At 35.1% G+C, this 19,895-nt stretch overlaps 2 protein-coding genes across 2 annotated transcripts; both read left to right on the forward strand.

Moving 5' to 3' along the window:
• Positions 1-932: 932 nt before the first annotated feature.
• LOC110020794 (scarecrow-like protein 21) lies at positions 933-5,872 on the forward strand. Its single transcript, XM_020719024.1, has 2 exons — positions 933-1,000; positions 4,241-5,872. Exon 2 carries the CDS (start codon positions 4,355-4,357, stop codon positions 5,756-5,758), a length of 1,404 nt encoding a protein of 467 aa, XP_020574683.1. The 5' UTR covers positions 933-1,000; positions 4,241-4,354; the 3' UTR covers positions 5,759-5,872.
• A 1,616-nt stretch (positions 5,873-7,488) lies between these two features.
• LOC110020795 (putative yippee-like protein Os10g0369500) lies at positions 7,489-19,498 on the forward strand. Its single transcript, XM_020719026.1, has 4 exons — positions 7,489-7,857; positions 8,771-8,772; positions 11,249-11,357; positions 19,122-19,498. Exons 1-4 carry the CDS (start codon positions 7,717-7,719, stop codon positions 19,203-19,205), a joined length of 336 nt encoding a protein of 111 aa, XP_020574685.1. The 5' UTR covers positions 7,489-7,716; the 3' UTR covers positions 19,206-19,498.
• Positions 19,499-19,895: the final 397 nt, after the last annotated feature.

The following is a 19,895-nucleotide window of genomic DNA, read 5'->3' on the forward strand; positions in this document are numbered from 1 at the left end:
ATGTATTTACATATCCAACGTAGAGGGGAGTAAACGAACTGAACACGAACGAACAGAGCTTGTGTTCCTGTTCGGTTTGTTTGAAATAAGTTCGTGTTCAAAATTGTTCGTGAAGTCAATGTTTATGTTCGTTTCTTAACGAACGAACCGAACATGAGCCGAACACGAGCTGTTCTCGAACGACGAGCCAATTTGTCATCCTTAATATTAATATATATATAAATAATATATTATATTAATTGTATAACTTATATTATATAAATATATAATATCTATATTAGTATATTACGAATATAGTATATTAATATTATTATTAATTTATTATATATTATAATTTATTAAATTTAATTTTTTAAAATATGATCAATCTTTTATATATAATTATTTTAAATTATTTTATATTTCGAACAATAATAATTCGAACACGAACGAACACATCATTGTTCGTGTTTGGTTCGTTTAGCTAATCAAATGAAAAAAAAATTTGTTCACGTTCGTCTCGTTTACTTATCTCTCGTTTACTTATCATACTTATCAAACGAACCGAACACGAACTTATTGACGAACCGAACACGAACTGTTCGCGAACAACAAACCTTTTTGATTGCCCTAATAACACATAGATTTTAATTTCTTATAATTCATTATTTTAAAAATTAATATAGTGATATTTTGATGTAATTTTAATGCTAGATATTCAAATACATAAAAATTATGTGATAAGAATGTAAATGGCCCCTAAAAAATAATAATTAATACAAGCAATTGTTTTAAATAATGAATGCTTTTGGTCAACAATTTCAAATCCTTAGCCTTTAAGATTCGTGCAAATGGGCTCAATGGCACAAGTGTAATATAAAGCAACATAAGGGGTCATATACTGTTCTTGATGCTTATAAATCAGGTAAGGAGCAACGTCTGCTGTTAAGTTGCTCTTTCTCTCTTTCTCTCAGCTCTGAGCTCTGCGGAATGCAATGGCGAGACTGTAATTCATCATAAGGTATGTCAGATTTGGTGAATCCTTAAGAAAAGACACCTTATTGGTTTTGTATTTATTAATTAAAATCTTGAGAAATCGCCATTGTCTGCTGCATCTATTGATTTTAATGGAAGATCTCTTACATACCACGAGTTTGATTTGTTCCTAATTTTTTATTCATTTATAGGTAGGTTTATTTCTTCGTAGTATTTCTATAAAATCCATCCGCCTCGCATTTTCATGGAGAGGATGATCCGGGTTTCTAACATTGTTAAACTGTTCGGCTTCTAGGGTTATGTATACTGGTTTTGAATCTGCTAGTTCATCGTCGAGACTTGATGATTAATTAATTGGAGAGAATGAGTCCCGTTTTTTTCTTTTTTTTCATTTTTTTAATCTTTTCTGAGTGGATTTTGTAGCCCTGTGAGCTATGAATCTCTCCTTGTTTAGATAATTTTGGATGAACTTGTAGAAAATTTCTTTCCAAGAGATTATTTAAGTTTTTTATTGTAGAAATTGAGGCGCATAAGATCCCCTCCCCTGTTTTTTTAAACGTATCAGATGCCTATTCTTTAATTTTGTTTTATATGAATTGAAAGCTGTCGTTTCTTTTTTCTTTTGCACATATTTCTCCTAAGTTTTCAGGTTCTTTTGATTCTTCATTGCATTGCTTCAGTAAATTCACTTTGAAGTTTGAGATCCTGTTGGTAAACAATTTCGTCACCATCAGATTTGTTGAATCCAAATCTATTCGGTAGACCGCGGCCAAGGAATAGTATGTTGGACCGAGACAAGGAGCGTGAAAGAGGGAGAAATGAAGAGAGAAGAGAAAGACTTACCCCGACGGGTGAATATGGGGTGTTCCCGGGCTCTCCAGGCCATTTTATGCCATAAGGAAAATGTATTACAAATTGGGGAGAGCCAAGTCCCACTCTTATATCATAAATCCCTCATATTTATAGAAGATATGAGGGACAAAAAGATATAAAAATTACATATCCAACCCTAATTAAAAGAGAAGAGCAAATGACATTTTAGCTTATTTACACCGCTGTTGGATTCTTGCAGACCATTTTTGAGTATACAAGATTACTGAAATGATGGATTACAAAAACACTGTTTTTAACGTTTTCATTATTGTTATCATTAGTTTTATGCCAAATTTTCATGTTCATTAGCTCTCTCTCTCTCTCTCTTCATTCCTACTGCTTGCTGAATAGAAAATTTTAACAACATTTCTTTGGTATCTTATATTTGTTCCTAATCCTTTGACGTTAATTTCATACTCCCCTGCTATTTGCAATTGATATATTTTTCATTTTATATGTCAAAATCATCTAAGTTACAACAAATTGTTGTGTTATGAACAAATCTAGAGTCTCTTCTTCCTTCTAACGGGATTTATGTTTTGTTTGAGGGGCTCTGTTATTAACTATAGTGACTAACTTTTATGATTTTGATTCAAGAGATCTAAAACTTAGATGTTATGTTCACATGCCTACCCAAAAACTTTTTTTTTTCCATTTTGTAATATTAAAATATGTGACCAACCATTTTTTATTTTGGAGGCATTTACATACATGCAACATAAATCCTATTTATTTACATATCTAACTCTTTTTTATATTTATACCACCCAAATCTTTCATATCACATAAAAATTCTACCATTTTAACTTTTAAAAAGTGAAATACACCTTTGCTAAGGGTATATAAAAACAGAGGTTTAGTGTTAGATATGTAAACACATAGGAATTGAGTGGTATGTATGTAAATCTTCCTTTTTATTCATGATTATTTAATCATATTAAATGAAAAGAGAACCAAAAAGCAAATTGTACAAGGAAAGTGCTTAATGTTGGGAATTCATGACAACCTGATTCAAACATAAAAAGTGAAAAAGAAGAAAGAAAACCAAATATGAAGAGCAGTGCACAAAAAACTTGAAAGAATTATATGCATGTTCATCAAATTATGACTATGTCATCTTGTTACAGTTGCAGATTCATTATGATTAGCTCGTATAAAAGAATACTATTCTAATTCATATATATGCATACGAAACAACTTAAAATCAAAAAAATAAAACTAAAGACAACATAACACTCAAAGCAATTCAAAGTCCTGTTATTTAACCGTGATTAGGCTTTCATGGTGCACTTTTTTGTGCAAGCTCGACAACTTAACACTCAAAACATGCGAACCGACCTCATGATATCTATTTAAATGATTTAACACAAATACAAAACTAAAAGAAAAGATTTTCCACATCAAAATTGTTCTTTTTTGGTGTTTCATTTACAATGAATTCGTTGCTTAGTTTCTACCACTTTGGATTATCACTCATTTTGCAGTTGTTTGGAATAATATAGCCTAGAAGGAACAAAACTGTCAAATTTATTGATTAAATCAATGATAATTTCCATAAGCAAGACTAGCATACCTTTAAGTTGAATGACTCCTTAGAAGAATTATATTGTAAACTCTTCAATGGAACCGAAGGATTGCCTTAAAATTTTCATCCTGGCGCAAGGATATTTCAAGGCACATTTAGAAGACATTTAAAACTACATCCCTACTATAAATTAAAAGCAATATTTATCTTCTTATTAATAAAATTTGGTTGTATATTGTGGAAGAATCAACAATGAAGTCGTCATAGAAGGCATAATACACAGAAATCACTCCTACATTATACATTTTTTTGTTATTTCATAATATGTGATATGAGACTCTTTTGTAATATGCTATGAAGTCTTCTTCATGAACCACAAGCACTCATCTATAGTGAAGTTGATATGGGCATGCACCTTTTACCGCATTTAGGGGCTGAATAAAAATTTGATGATGATTTAGCATGACATCAATGAATTTTACTATTTATAGTGTTTTGATATTCAGAATACCAAGAAAACAATGATAACATTTGGAATTACCTAAAAATATAAGTGAAAGAGAGAAATACTAAATAATCATGCTTTATTGATGCTATATATGTTAGACAAGAGGCTAGTGCAACAGCAATTGTTGGGTGGCACAATCTGTCTCTGAAATTAATTGCAATTGCTTTGCTTGATAGAAAATTAGGCTTTCTGGCTTTAGTTATTAAACTTGTGCATTTAATTTTAAGTTGAGTTGGTTGAATGACTCACAATTGACTCTTTCCAAGTTGAGCTGACTCAAAGTTTAAGTAAGTTTGAACTCATTTAATTTGATTTTGAATCTAGTTTGACTCATTAGAATCAAATTTATCTCCTTTCAGATAAATACCCAAAGAAGAAGAACTCTCTCACCAGAAAGCCCATTCTCATATTTTCTTTCAACATCCAAGTTCATTCAGTTCATTAATGTCTGAGAATCACTTGAGCAAGTCACCATGCAAGCTACAAGGGCGGCCATGAAAAAGCTCTCTCCCCAATCACCTAATTTTCAGTATTTCACTCTGGAATCCTCTTCAGCGGTCGCTACTTACACCTACTGCTCTCCATCTCCCCCCAGTCTCTCCTCCCCCAACGAGAGCCATTCGGATCAAACTCATGGATCTCCCATGAACTCTTCATCCTCAACCTCAGACTCGTTTGATCTCAGCCTCAAATTAAAGGAACTCGAAAGTCTGCTCCTTTGGTCTGACTGTAATAAGCTCCTAATCCATATTCCCAAAGACCTCAAGGAGATACTCATCTCCTGTGCAAGAGCTCTTGCAGAAGATGATATTCTGAATGCAGAATGGCTCATCGCCGAAGCAAAACAAATGGTTTCAGTGTTTGGCGAACCGTTCCAACGGGTTGCAGCCTACATGCTCGAAGGACTTGTCGCTCGTCTTTCTTCCTCCGGCAGCGCTATCTACAAATCCCTGATCTGCAGAGAACCAGCTAGCTCCGATCTGCTCTCTTACATGCATCTTCTATACGAGGTCTGTCCCTGCTTCAAGTTCGGTTACTTGTCCGCTAATGGCGCCATTGCTGATGCCGTCAGGAATGAGGAGAAGGTTCACATTATCGACTTCCAGATGGCGCACGGAGGTCAATGGGCGACTCTCATTCAAGCCCTGGCTACGAGACCCGGAGGCCCGCCGCACTTGAGAATAACCGGGATCGTCGACTCCACCACCTCCGCCGCCGCCACCGCTGCCGCCGCCGCAGGGCGGCAGTTATCTCGTTTGGCTGAATCATGTAACGTGCCGTTTGAGTTCCGCTCTGCGTCAGCCATTATCGGCTGCGAGTTCAAGCTCGAGAATGTCGATATCCGGCGAGGGGAAGCCTTGGCCGTTAACTTCGCCTTCCAGCTCCACCGCATGCCGGATGAGAGCGTGAGCACGTGGAATCACCGCGACAGATTGTTGCGATTGGTGAAGAGCCTTGCGCCGAAGGTGGTGACGGTGGTGGAGCAGGAATCAAACACGAACACCTCCGCTTTCTTCCCGCGATTCATGGAGGCTCTCGATTACTACACGGCGATCTTTGAATCGATCGACGCGACGCTCTCGAGGACGAGCAAGGAAAGGATTGCGGTGGAGCAGCACTGTCTGGCGAGGGATATCGTGAACGTAATCGCCTGCGAGGGGGCCGAGAGAGTTGAGCGGCATGAGGTGCACGGAAAATGGAGGGCGAGGTTTAGAATGGCGGGGTTCGTGCCCTATCCGTTGAGCTCGCTGGTGATTGCGGCCATTAGGGCGTTGTTGGAGAATTATTGTGGGAAGTATGGGGTTGAGGAGAGGGATGAGGCTCTGTATCTTGGGTGGATGGAGAGGGCTTTGGTTGTATCTTCTGCGTGGAGATGAAGGTTGAGAGAAATTAGGGTTTGGTTAGAACAGGACTTGCACTCTAGTGTTCGAGCCCTTGTCTGATTGCTTCGCATGATTATATGGGTAACATAAAATTTTAATATTACATTAAAATATCACTGTCATTGATGTGGCTTAAGAAAATCCTCTTGAACAAGCACTAATCTTAACGCTCCCTTTGGAACTAAAAGCTTTAAAAAATAAATAAAGAATTGTGCACACTTGAATTTATGATCAAATAAAGTGTTCTAATGAGACAAACCAAATGACATAAAAAGATCCGATCTAAGTCCAATTGAGCCTAGGTCATGCACTTAAAAAAAAAAAAAAACATTGTAATATATTTTAGAAGATTAAATGATCTTCAAATCTGACAAATTTCTAATCAAATTGAGCATCTCAATGAAATGAATCTAATAAAGTTAACATCACTTGACATTATTGAGGTTTTCAAACACTGGTACAACTACATATGATCAAGGCAATCACCAGGATTGTTCGATGAAGTTGTTTAGATCCTGAAAGTATTTACGGCAGATGTCATTCCCAAAATGTATGAAAAGTGGCTAGAACTAGGCCATGATGAGAACATTGGAGGGAGCTCAAACTCTTGAAAATTTTTTAGCTATGTCATCGCTAGACCATCATCATTCGTTATTTGTCATCCTCAGTAGAACACTGTTACTCGACTGCTATTACTACTGTCGCCATTGTTGCCATTGTCGGACCATTGTCGTTCAACTGCCGCTGCCCCCTTGCCACCATTGTCATCGTCAGACTGCAACCGCTTGACCAACAATATTGTTGTTGCACAATCGTTGCCTGTCTCCATCATCAAATCATTGTTAACCAACTAATGTCATTGCAGTCATCACGGTATAACATTATCATCAAACCACTATTATACGACCAATGAAGCTCTTGATGTCACTACAAACAACTACATTCGCTATCATTGGACACAATTGCTTGTTGACACAACAGGTCCAGTTCTTGCCATCAGACCCACGTTGTCGTCACTGGATCAATATCTTCAGCCTCTGTTTCCATTAGACTACCATCCTCTCTTCATTACATGACCACAATCACACCGCCAATGCCGCTTCAGCCTCCACAATTGCTTGATCGCTATCATAGCTGCCATCAGATCATTGTCACCTGACTAATGCCACTTCCACCGTCAACCTTTGTTATCCAATCGTCATAGTCGGTTCACCGTTGTTCGGCTATCGCTCATTCTGCTGTTAGACTATCACCATCACTTTCCTAACATTTTTTGCTGCTCCTCTAGTGAAAGTCAAGTCTATGACTACGACTTTTGTAATATAGCTTTCTATTATTCAAGCACAGGAAACATCTTCTAACATATATATGATTAATATAACCATTTTAATCATGCTATTCTCTATAGTTATTTCTAATATAGGTTTTCCTGTAAAGTACTTGGTGTAATCTCTATGAGCTATTATTTATCCTGAATTTTTATATAATACAAAAACATTAATATATCTTTAGCAATACGACTTCTCTATCACATAATAATCCTAAACATTTAAAATGACATAATATATTTTTAATGTATAAATATAGATATTAATAAATTTGGAAATATAATATTAAAATTTAAATTTCAGATATATAAATACATTAAAATCGTATAAAATTTATAAAAATTCCTGAATTCTTTAAAGTGAGACACGTGCCAGCATTTTCCAACCGAAAGCGCCGTTGGTCATCCCGAAGCGCACGTTGCCTATAAAACGGCACTCGGATTCCAGTCCCCCTCCCCTCTATCTGTACCTGTCGAAGTTTTCGTTTCCGTCTTTCTTCCCTCCTTCCTAAGATAGAAACGCTTCACGCTTCCCAAGTTTCTTCACCCTTCGGCCCCCATTTGGGATAGTTTTGGGTCGATCGGTTTCACGGCGTGTATTGGAGCTTGAGTGGAGAGTGGATCGATGGGGTTGCTCTTCGTGGAAACGCTGCCGGGACCTAAGGTGTTCAAATGTAAGTGCTGCAAGGTTGATTCGGCCTCTCAGGATGAGATCGTCTCTAAGGACTTTCGGGGGCGATTTGGCCGCGCCTATCTCTTCGAGAGTGTGAGTTATCTTTTCTGTTTTATGATCTGTTCTGAGTCCGACATCAGGATGCTCTTGTATTCGCCAGATCGGCCTCTTTTCTCAGTTTCTTTTCGTGCCTTGTTCCTTGGTATTTTTTGGGGGCTTCGTTGGACTGTTTTTCAATGGTAATGTTGACAGAAACTTGCGATTGTGTTGTTCCAAGTGTTTTAATTTTTTTGCTTGAAGTTAGGAAGTATGTTTTAGAACATGGTGAAATGTTAGGCTCCATCATTTTGTTGGATGCAGTTAGACGTTAACATTAGTTTTTGTTACCTCATTGACTCAATCATTAAAAATGAAAAAGACTTATTGCAAAGAGATTGTAAAGAGATGATAAAAAAAAAGGAGTTATTCAGAATCCTATAAGATTTACATACAAACCACCTCAAAGTCTAACATCCAAGCTTTCAATACCATACATATAATACTAGTTGCACAAACATCATAGGGATTTGTAGTATGTGCAAGTGCAATATTTGGATTCTAGTGTCATATTTAAGATTTTGGAAATCCGTATGCATAGATCCATGTTCTTCAATTGAAATTTCATAGGGAATAGATCAGATAGCCTTTATAGAATTCCTGAAACAACCCCTTTTAGAATAACATAAATTGAAGAAATAAAAACTTTAAAAAATACTCATAAATTTCTGCAAGTTTATAATCTTGCTCATACAACAATCTATACCAAATATGTATATATTAACTTCATAAATGAACAAGAAATGTTAGATCTTGACAAAGAAACGATTTATCACTCCACCAAAAATGCTTACAGTGGACGGGTAGGGTGTTAAGAAGAGAAGGGCTGAAGGAGATCTTGGATCCTCTACTCCCTGGAGCCTTTCGTCTGAGTCAGGAGGACAAAAAATGTCGTAAGTGGACAGGGAAGGTGTTGAAAAGAGAAGGGATGAAGGAAAGTTTTAACCCTCTTACTTGGAGTCGGCTTCGTTCTTAAACTGGAGCGGGGAACTATTATTTGAAGGAAACCTTTGATCTCCGTCTAGAGCCGGCTTCAAGCCTCACCTGGAGCCAGCTTCGATCTCCACCTTAGACCGCGACCGGGATGGCTTTGGAGAAAATCGCGAGAGAATGGTGAGAGATCAGAGAGAAGCGAAGGTCACGATATCAGGGATGAGATTGATGGAGGGGCTAGAGGGTACTACGCTCGAACGTAACGCGGAAAGTAGGGTTTGAAGGGCGTTTGCGAATAATGAAGGAATGGCGTGGAATGGTGTTCAACGATTTCGTATCGCGAGAGATACATGCAAAACAAGCCCGAAGGAGGCGTTTTCAAAATGCCCACCGCACGAATAAGCTGCCCCAAACGGGACTTTAAGGTCTGTTTGAGGCAGCTGCAGCTTATCCAACTTTTCCAGATAAGTAGTTTATCTTAAGAATCTGTTGATAATCAGCTTATCCTGATAAGCTGACTAGCTGTTTGGTTTGTGCATTTCAAAAATAGCTGATTCTAGATAAATGACCGTTTTGCTCTGTTTTAGATAATCTGTTTAACTGTTTGGTTTGTGCATTGGTAAAACAACTGATTTGTAGCTTTTTGTAGATAAAAGACTATTCTGACAGACACAGTGTTGTTGTTTACACTAGAACATTAACAAAAGTCAAACACCTAAAACAAATTGAGGGAATATCTCAGCCGGTTGATTGAGAAATGAAATGAATCAAACATGCCTAGTTTGCCCAATTCTTAAAGGTGTGCATTTTGCATTAAGAAAAAAATGGTTTACAAAAGTTACAAAAAAAAACTAAGTAGCAGTCTCACAAAAAGCTCTACCCCGCTCTGAAAATTTAAATACTTTTGAAAATAGTTGTTGAAATTGGAATTCATATTGTTCTAAAATAATCTTCAAGAGTATTTAAATTTGATTTTGTGAACCCAAAGTTGCCCTGAAATTCTTTGGATTAATTTTAAGAATTAAAAAAGAACCATAATTTACAAAACAAATGGAGATTTGGATTTAAAATTATCATCGTTTGCCTTAAGTTTCAAGCAATGTTGATAATCAAATCAAGATGGCTAAAAAATAATTGCTTAAGTCTCTCTTTCTACTTAGAATCACCTAAATACAGATAAAATCAATAGCCTGACAATCTCAATATTATTCTAAACATGTATAAATCTGAAACGCATACAGTGCCTCTTGATGCTCCTAAATCAAAGCACTATCAAACCCAACAATAACGATTCCCACAAAACACTGCTTGAAGTAATCATAAACTTTTCAGCTACAACAACTAATGGAAAAAAATTCTAAAGAAGCAACAACGCCACCCAAATCAACGAGAGGACTATACCCAAATAGGGTTCCCAAAATTCTAGTCGGACATAACAACAAGGGCATATTAAGCTTCAAGAAAAGATTGGAAGGCCCATAATTCGCATGATTTGCACTGATTAAAAAATTGATTAAAAAATTTAAACAAGTACAAGTAAAAAAAAAAAAAATTATGAGGGAAAGTGAGATAATGGTGAGTCGACTCAGATAAACTTGCATGAATTTCTGAAAATAGAAAAGGGGGAAGAAGGGAGAGAAATCGAGAATGCAGAAGCTTTTATAGGAGATAAAAGCCTTCGTATGCTCGTCATTCGCTGCTTCTTCTTCCACCCCCGTCCGATGTTCTTCAAAACTGTAACCGAGATAGGGGAGTTTCGGTGGTCTCTGTAAGTTGCGATCTTTCTTTACCTTCACAGCTAGCTATGATCGTGATTGTATGTCGTGAGAGAGAAGGGATCGCGAGGCAAGATGAGACACCAGAAAGGAGCGACTCGAGAGAGAGGAGGGCAGCGAAATAAAAATTAGCAAAGAAACGCGGACCGCGGGGTCGATCCCGCGGACGGGTTTCTTAAGAAAAAAAAGGGCGGCGTTTTGACAAAGCCTTAAACAAATGAGCAGCCGGTGTTTTCAAAATGTCGCCACAATCAATAAGCTGTCCCAAACGCACCCTTAATGTTTAGACAATGGAAAGTCAATTCACTGAGGAATGTTATACTTATCAATTAGAATTTGGATAATGAATATTTTGTTATGTAAAAAACCAAATCCTTTGAACACTTCATTTTTAATTTTGATAGATGATTTACATACATACCGCTCGATTCTATGTATTTTGCTGTTGGTTCATAAATTTTATTGTAAAAGGATTTTGTGATAAATGCTGCATATACATGTGGCCTAAAATCCTATTTTTACGTTATATTGTGGCTCCAAAACCACTTAAATTGCCCTGCTTTTACATATCTGAAACAGTTGAGTTAACAAATTATTATTTTTTAATTGGATGATAACATCTTAACTACTTGTTTTATAAGCATTATGATCCCAGTGGGAGTGATCTTGCTGTATTTCAGGGTGAATGTTTCTTTGGGTCCTAACGAAGAAAGGCATCTTTTGTCTGGACTTCATACTGTGAATGATATCTACTGCAGTAGCTGCCAACAAATACTTGGATGGAGATATGTAAGATTCTCATAATTTATGTCATTTATTTATTGAGTTTGCCTTTCTGAATGAAGAAGATAATACTTCTGGTTTATTATTATTTTTTATATGGAATGTTCCCTACAAAGAAAAGCAACTCCGATATTCTTCGACCTCTCAAAAATATCATGTTAATACCAATGCTTTTGGAGCCTTTGATATTCTCAAACATTATCTAAGGCGGTTAAAATATTAAATTTATAGTTTTTTTTTTCTTCAACTTTCCTTGTAATGTTGGCGGTTCTGATGCAAGTTCATTAAAGATTTTCCTGAAACAAGAGAGTTAACTCATTCTAGTTATAACTGAACTGATAAGGTTTGATGATTTAAATCCATACATCATGACTTTGCTAGTAATACGGTCTTTTAATGCAATGGCTTGTATCTTTACATGGTATATACTCATTTTAGCTGTATGTGATTTTTAAATAAATCAAAGTTTGAAATTACACTATCAGGTATTGAATTGTTTACTACTTGTGAGGCAAGATATAAATCTTGAGGCACGAGCCTTAGAATTAAGGACTTAAATTAATTAAAAAAATTGGCATACTAACATCACGGTATGTCATAGCAAGTCAAAGTAAGATCTTAACTATAGGTATCCACACTTCTAATTTTTTATAAGTAGTAGAAGTCACCAAGATTTTATTTTATGAATTCGAAAGTTTTCCCAATTTCATCAACTTGTGTCTTCAATTGAATAATCATATAGTGATTTTTTTTCTACTTTTTCATCTTCAGCTGTATTGCATCCTTTGAATTTTTCTCCTTATCTTCGATCTCTACGATCTCATGCTCTCCTAATCAATAAAAAATTAATTTAAAATGTTGATTAAATTTTAAAGGGCTTATTGTATAAAAAATGATCTTAATTTATTAGAACTAAATGAAAATATGACACTAAATAAGACGCAATGTAGAAAAAGGATTCATGTAGCCGATCCCATGTAGTGGGATTAAGGCTTTGTTGTAGTTGTTGATTAAATTTTAAAACAATTGTTATATTGTTGATTAGAATTTCTATTGCTTAAAGTTCAATTCTAACCATTTTTTGTTACTTATTGGTTTGACTTGGTCTTATTATTCATAAAAGAATTTAACATTGGGATTTTTCTCTTTCATTTGTGATGGTGCAATTTTATTTTCATCATCTGATGATATTTCATTGCAAATTAATATATTTTATCATCTTTCAAATTGTATTTTGCAGATATTTATTTATTTTATAACCAATAAGTTCATTTTTAAGCTAACAAAATAATTTGTTTTCTAGGCATGAACTTGGTTATGCATATTGTAATTTCGCTCACATCATGATAACGAGCTTATTAGACTCAGTAATGTAATAGTAAAGCTTGAAATTTAGGATTGTATTCTCCAAACGATATCTATTACTAAGTTTTCAAATAAACACAATTAGCATAGCAAATAATATTTATATAATTTAATCTCATGCTAAAGTTACCCATGTAATATTTTTGCTACTTGTTATCTTATATACGGATGCATTAATACCTCTCTTTGCATCAATAAGAATAAGTCATCTTATATTTTTCCACTATTTTCTTGGTATCAGAGCCACGTTGAATATTTAGGATCTGAATCTTTGTAGTCGTCTGCTTCGCCTGGAGAGCTCGATCTTAGAGCTGTTCGCCTGATCTGTGCCGCTCGATCTTGGCGTTGTTTGATTTTGGAGTTGTTCGATCTCGATCTTGGAGCTGTTCGACGCCTTAACTGCTTCCTCTGTGCCGCTCGATCTTGAGTTGTTCGCCTAGAGAGCTCAAGTCGTTCGCTCACCACTTGATCTGTTCGACTACTGCTTCGTCCGCTTCTCTCGATCTTGGAGCTCTGTTCTCTCCGTTAGCAAGCGTCCGATCCTCTGTGGGGTCTTTGACTTTCCCTTTTCTTCTTTTTCGCGAAGGCAGTAATTTTCCGAAGGCGGTAATCTTTTGCTTCGACGGGCGAATCTCAGGCTCGAGCAAATTCACCGTCCTTCATCCCTAAATTGTCTGAAGTCACTTCTAGGACAAGCCAGCTTCTTCAGCCATCTCAGTCCAAACTCCTGAGAAATACATCTGAAAAATCATCCCATTAGATCACTACAATCCGACTAAATGGTGATAATTTTCTTCGATGTTCACAATCTGTTCGCATCTATCTCCGAGAAAGAGGAAAGATTGGCTATATCACAAGTGATACTAAACAAGTTGATATGAAAGACATAACTCATGTCATTTGGGATGCAGAAAACTCAATGATAATGACATGGTTGGTCATTTTCATGACTGAAGAGATAAGTGCAAATTATTTGTGTTACTCTACAACCAAGAAATTATGGGACAATGTTATGTACATGTACTCTGATCTTGGAAATCAATCCCAAGTTTACGAGTTGACTCTGCGACTTGGGGAAATTTGCCAAGGTGAGGATTTTGTGACAAAATACTTCAATTCTCTTAAGCGAATTTGGCAGGACCTGGACTTATTCAACGATCATGAGTGGAAATCAAACGATGAATGCAACCAGTACAAGAAGATAGTAGATACTGACCGAATCTTCAAATTTCTTTTAGGGCTAAACGTTGAATTTGATGAGGTCCGTGGCCGAATAATTGGAAGAAAGCCTCTGCCTTCAATTGGTGAAGTTTTTGCCGAGGTAAGGAGAGAAGAGTCGGAGACATGTGATGTTGGGGAAGAAGACTGCAGTTTAACCGTGTCCATGGAAGGATCAACGCTGGTTATTCCTGAAGCTCAAGTAAGCAGGAAAACTTCTCACAACCAGCATGTAGAGGACAAAAAATAACCCGTGATGTGACTACTGTGGAAAACCACGCCATACTCGCAAAAAATGCTAGAAGTTGCATGATAAAACACCTAATGATAAGGGAAAAAAATCTGGTGAACATAGCTCACCTACAACAAATGAGGCCGTGTCATCCCAAATTAGTAAAGAACAATTAAGTCATCTTCTTAAACTGCTGAAATCTTGCCCATCATCTAAAGCTCCTATCGGTTCTATAGCGCAAACAAGTAGTAATCCTTTGGCTTTATCTATTCTAGGAAGTACCACTCCTTGGATCATCGATTCAGGAGCATATGATCATATGACAATCTATTCTCAATTATTTGATTCATATTATCCATGTTCCAGTTCCGAAAAAATCAGAATAGTTGATGACAATTTTTCACCTAATGCAGGAAAATGAAATATTAAAATTTCAGAAAAAATCTCTTTGAAATATGTCTTACATGCTCCAAAACTTACATATAATCTTCTTTATGTTAGCAAATTGTCTAAAGATTCTGATTATTTCATTTTTTTTCCTTCCAATTATGTTTTTCATGATCGGAACTCGGGGAAAATGATTGGAACTGCTAGAGAAATAAATGACTTGTACTACTATGATGGAACTAATTCTTCGAATAAAACAACTCATGGATTAGGTAGTATAAGTTCAAGCTTTGATTATGATCAAGTTATGTTATGACATAAAAGATTATGACATCTTAACTTTCCATATCTCAAATCTTTATTTCCTAAATTTTTTAAAAATATTGATTGTTTAAGACTTCATTGTGAAGCGTGTAATTTATATAAAAGTCGTGTTTCGTTTGTAATAAAACTATATTATGCTTCAAAACCATTTTATTTGGTACATAGTGATGTTTGGGGTCCATCCAAAGTTAACACATTTTCTGAAAAAAAATGATTTGTAACATTTATTTTGATCACGCACGAGCTGAGTTTATTTATTGGAAAAGAAATCTAAAGTTGAACAATAATTTAAAGATTTTTTCTACATAATTGAAAATCAATTTCAAACAAAAATTGACATTTTAAGAACGGATAATGAGATTGAATATTTATTTTGAAAAAAACTATTCTGCATCAATCCACTTGTCGTGACACGTTACAACAAAATAGTGTTGCTAAAAGGAAAAATAGACATTTACTTGAAGTTGCCTGAACGTTTATGTTTTCCATGAATGTTCTTAAATATTTTTAAGATAATGCACTCCTTGACTTCTGTTATTTAATAAACAGAATGTCATCTCGAGTTCTAAAATTTAAAACACTTTTACAAGTGTTAAAAATAATTTTTTCACATCTAAGATAACAACTAATCTCCATTTAAAAGTTTTTGGGTGTGTTTGCTATGTGCATGTCCGAAATGTGTTTCGCTCAAAACTTGATCCCAAAACTGAAAAATGTGTTGTTATTGGGCGTTCTTCTAATAAACGCGGGTACAAATGCTTTAACCCTATCAAAAAAAAAAAATTTTGAGAGCATAGATGTCAAGTTTATCGAGGATCACCCTTTTTTTCAAAACAATTTTCTTCAGGGGCAGAACTTAGTTGAAAAAAATAATTTTTGAAAAACTTTACCTATTTCTTTAACTAATTCTGATATGGAAACAGGGGTGAGCACTGCTAATCAATTTTTGTCAAATGTTACCTTATCAGAGACGGGGAGAAATCCTTCCAACGGATCATAATTCTCAACATGAGCTGCAAGTTTATACTAGGAAGAAATTTCATAAAGTTGCTACAGCCCCAATTATTCTCTCAGTAGATGTACAATCACCTTTGCCGAATAATGACCCCACAACTCAGAGTAATCTTCTCTCTACTTTCACTCCCGATCTCAATCTTCCAATTGCTTTCAGAAAAGGAATCCGAACGAGCACGAAACATCCTATCACTCAATATTTGTCATATGAAAAACTATCAAAAAATCATTGAGCATTTTTGTCTAGGATTTCTAGTATGCTTGTTCCAAGAACTGTTCAAGAAGCATTTGGTGAACCAAGTTGGAAATTAACTGTGATGGAAGAAATAAATGTTCTTAAAAGAAATAACACTTGGACAGTCATTGATTTATCTAAGGATAAAACGACGGTTGGGTGAAAATGGGTGTTCACATTGAAAACTGATAGAAGTGTGGAGAGATACAAAGCGAGACTAATATCAATTAGCAAAAGGGCTTACTCAAACTCATGGTATTGATTATCAAGAGACTTTTGCTTCTGTTGCTAAAATTAACTTTATTAGAGTACTTCTTTCTCTTGTAGTTAACTTCAACTGGTCACTTCATCAATTTGATGTAAAAAATGCATTTTAAATGGAGAATTGCGAGAAGAAGTATATATGGACCTACCACCCTGATTTAAAGAAAAATTTGGAAAAGGTAAAGTATGCAAACTAAAAAGTCCCTGTACGGGTTAAAGTAGTCTTCTAGAGCTTGGTTTGAGCGTTTTGGTGATGTTAGCAAGAGACATGAATTTCTTAAAGCCAAGGTGATCACACTCTTTTTTTCAAACATTTCATCAAAGGTAAAGTAGTCATTGTGATTATGTATGTAGATGACATAATCATGATAGGGGATGATCCTCTGGAGATTAGCAACTTGAAGAGAAAACTTGAAGCTGAATTTGATATTAAGGACTTGGGAAAGCTGAAATATTTCCTCGGAATGGAGTTTGCAAGATCCAAGGAGGGAATTTTTTGTCAATCAACACAAGTAAGTAATTGATTTACCCAAAGAAACAGGAATAACAGGTTGCAAGACAACATATGCGCCAATTGAACCTAATATAAAGTTGAAAACAACAACAACTAATGAGGTAATGGATAAAGCACGCTACCAAAAATTGGTACGACGACTAAGCTATTTAGCTCACACTCGACCTGACATAGCCTTTGCAGTGAGTGTTGTTAGTCAATTCATGCATTCACTTGGACCTTCTCACTTCGAAGCTGTATTCAAAATTTTGAGATATCTCAAAAGAACTCCTGGAAAAATACTTTTGTTCAAAAAGGGAGAACATAGAGGCCTGCACAGATGCAGATTGGGCAGGAGATGTAAATGATAGAAGATCCACATTAGGTTATTGTACCTTTGTTATTCACATTAGGTTATTGTACCTTTGTAGGCGGAAATCTGGTTACTTGAAAAAGTAAAAAATAAAGTGTGGTAGCAAGAAGTAGTGCTGAAGCAGAATTCCGCTCTGTGACACATGGACTCTATGAAGTATTATGGATAAAGACTCCTGGAGGAGTTGAAGATTCCTATACCAGCACCTATTAAAGTTTACTGGGACAACAAAGCTGTAATCTCTATAATCAACAAAGCTGTAATCTCTATAGCTCATAATCCAGTTCTACATGACAGAACAAAGCATGTAGAAGTTGACAAACATTTCATCAAGGAGAATAGTGGTGTGATATGTATATCCTACATACCCACTGTTAGCCAAATAACAGATATTCTAACAAAAGACCTTTTCAAAGTGCAACACGAGAATCTAGTTAGCAAGCTTGCTATGAGTGACATCTTCATGCCAGCTTGAGGGAGAGCTTGAGGGCCAGCTTGAGGGAGAGTGTTGAAAGATCTCGTAAATAATTATGATTATATTCCATATTTGTTGTAACTCTATATTTAGAGAGTTATAACTTATATAAAGGATCTTCAGAATCTTTATTTATTTTTCTCCTTAATTAGAGAGATTAGTTGCCCCTTATATTTATTATTATTCTTTTCCTTGTGTACTATATTCTATTTTTATTGTTTTTCTTGCCAGTAAGTTTTGTAATGAGTATTTATACCCTTCTTTGCATCAATAAGAATAAATCCTCTTATATTTTTCCATTGTTTTCATTGATATTGAGGTTTGAGATGATAGCCGGTAGTGTATAGATGCATATCCAGGTGAAACTCTCCATTCTCATTTATGATTTTTAATTTTTTTCTTGTAAATGCACTTTTCTCCTTCTAAGTTCTAGCTTATTTACTTCATCAATTGCATTATAAATGAACTTGTAGCTGGTTTTCTTTTTCATATCAATCATCCATGAAACATAAACCAAAGGCTTAGGGATTTTGGGAATGGTTTTATTTTTATTTTATTTTATTGTATTTTATTTATATTTTTATATGGCATAAAAAATATATTTGGTATCCAAATTAATTATTGTTTTTATTTTTATTGAATCTTGCACAAGGCAGTGAAGACAGGTGACCATGGCAGCCAATGGCAATAGTAACTGATTGCTAGGGTTGGTTTTCATTTAAAAAATAAAAACATAAAAGTTATTTGAAATATTTTAAAAAAAAGCTTGAAGTTTTGTTTTTCAAAAATAAAAAAATAAAATTACTTGAAAAACATAAAATAAATATGTTTCTTAAAAATAATAGAAAACAAATATAAAAAATGATCCAAATTTGCCTCTTAATAGTTGTGATAGCATAAGTGATACTCAACTATATCTCTCACTCAGTTTAATCTTCCTAACTTTACTACTTGTAGTTTCTTTAGCCCAAACACAATTCAACTATTGTGTTAAGGCAAAGCATAGCCTTCCAAAGTTACCATACTTCTATTATATAGTTGTGAATCTTATGAGTTTCTTATTAGAGAACTTCCTCATCAATGTTGAAATTCAACTATGATTATAAATGAATATGTACATCATTTTGCCTCTGCTCAATTGATAATTTTATTCAACAAAGGGAGCATGAAATGCAGATAAGATTTGTTTAGTGGAACTTGGAAAACTAACTAGTTATGTCCTGGGCGGACAATTGCCTCTCCTGAAATTTGCAATTTCTCTATATAATCAGCAAATATATCTATTTTCTTATGCCATTTAGTAATTTTGCTCCCTCTCGTTACATATTTTTGTCCCTGGCATGAAAACCAACCAATACATATTTGCATGTTTGTGCATATATTTTCTTAGGAGAAGGCATACGATGAAACTCAGAAATATAAAGAAGGCAAGTACATTCTGGAGAAAGCCAGGGTGATGAAAGTGGGGTGGTGAAGTCTTCTGCCTTAAATCTCAAGCTTTGGATCTCGCTAGCCCCCCCAAATGGTTAGTAGCTCTTAGCGTCCCCCTCCATTCGTTCTTCTTTGTACATTCTTCCGTTTGAACAAATAGATTAGTTTCTTTGGCAAGTAAAATTTCCTTGCAATAAAAAATGATTCATGCGCAGGCATTTATTTTTTGCATGATTTAGCTGAAGCAATCTTGGACGAACTTAATTTATATGCTTGTAATGCGTTAGTTTTTTGGAAGATTTACAACCACACCACTGAATTCCTATGTGTTTAGACAACTAACACCTAAACATCAATTTTTACATACATATCATCTTAGCTATGCAAGAAAAAGGTGTGTTCCACTTTTCACAGTTTAAAATGGTGGTTTTTTTTTAATGTGATATGAAAGATTGAGCTCTTCTATTATTATTGGTCTTTAATTAGATTATTAATTTTAAGCATTTTAATTAACTTAACCTTTGTAATTAAATGTTTATCATGATAAATGCTAATAGTAGTTAGTAATCAGTAACTGTCAAATTTAATTACTCTTTTTCAAAGAACGTCAAAATCATTCATCATATTCACCATCCGATGCTTTGTAATTTTCTTTAACATACTCATCTACTAATAAAATAATAAATACCTTGATTAATCACTAATGATACATCTTATCTTATCGCTCAACAAA

This window comes from Phalaenopsis equestris, unplaced genomic scaffold, assembly GCF_001263595.1.
Source record: "Phalaenopsis equestris unplaced genomic scaffold, ASM126359v1 Scaffold000107, whole genome shotgun sequence".
NCBI classification, from domain to species: Eukaryota; Viridiplantae; Streptophyta; class Magnoliopsida; order Asparagales; family Orchidaceae; genus Phalaenopsis; species Phalaenopsis equestris.

What these genes read in the sequence shown, in the direction of transcription:
- LOC110020794 (XM_020719024.1), top strand. Translation starts at nt 4,355, where the DNA reads ATGCAAGCTACAAGGGCGGCCATGAAAAAGCTCTCTCCCCAATCACCT.
- LOC110020795 (XM_020719026.1), top strand. Translation starts at nt 7,717, where the DNA reads ATGGGGTTGCTCTTCGTGGAAACGCTGCCGGGACCTAAGGTGTTCAAA. An exon ending in AAATACTTGGATGGAGATAT is followed by an intron (nt 11,358 to 19,121) that starts GTAAGATTCTCA and finishes ATATTTTCTTAG; the next exon opens with GAGAAGGCATACGATGAAAC.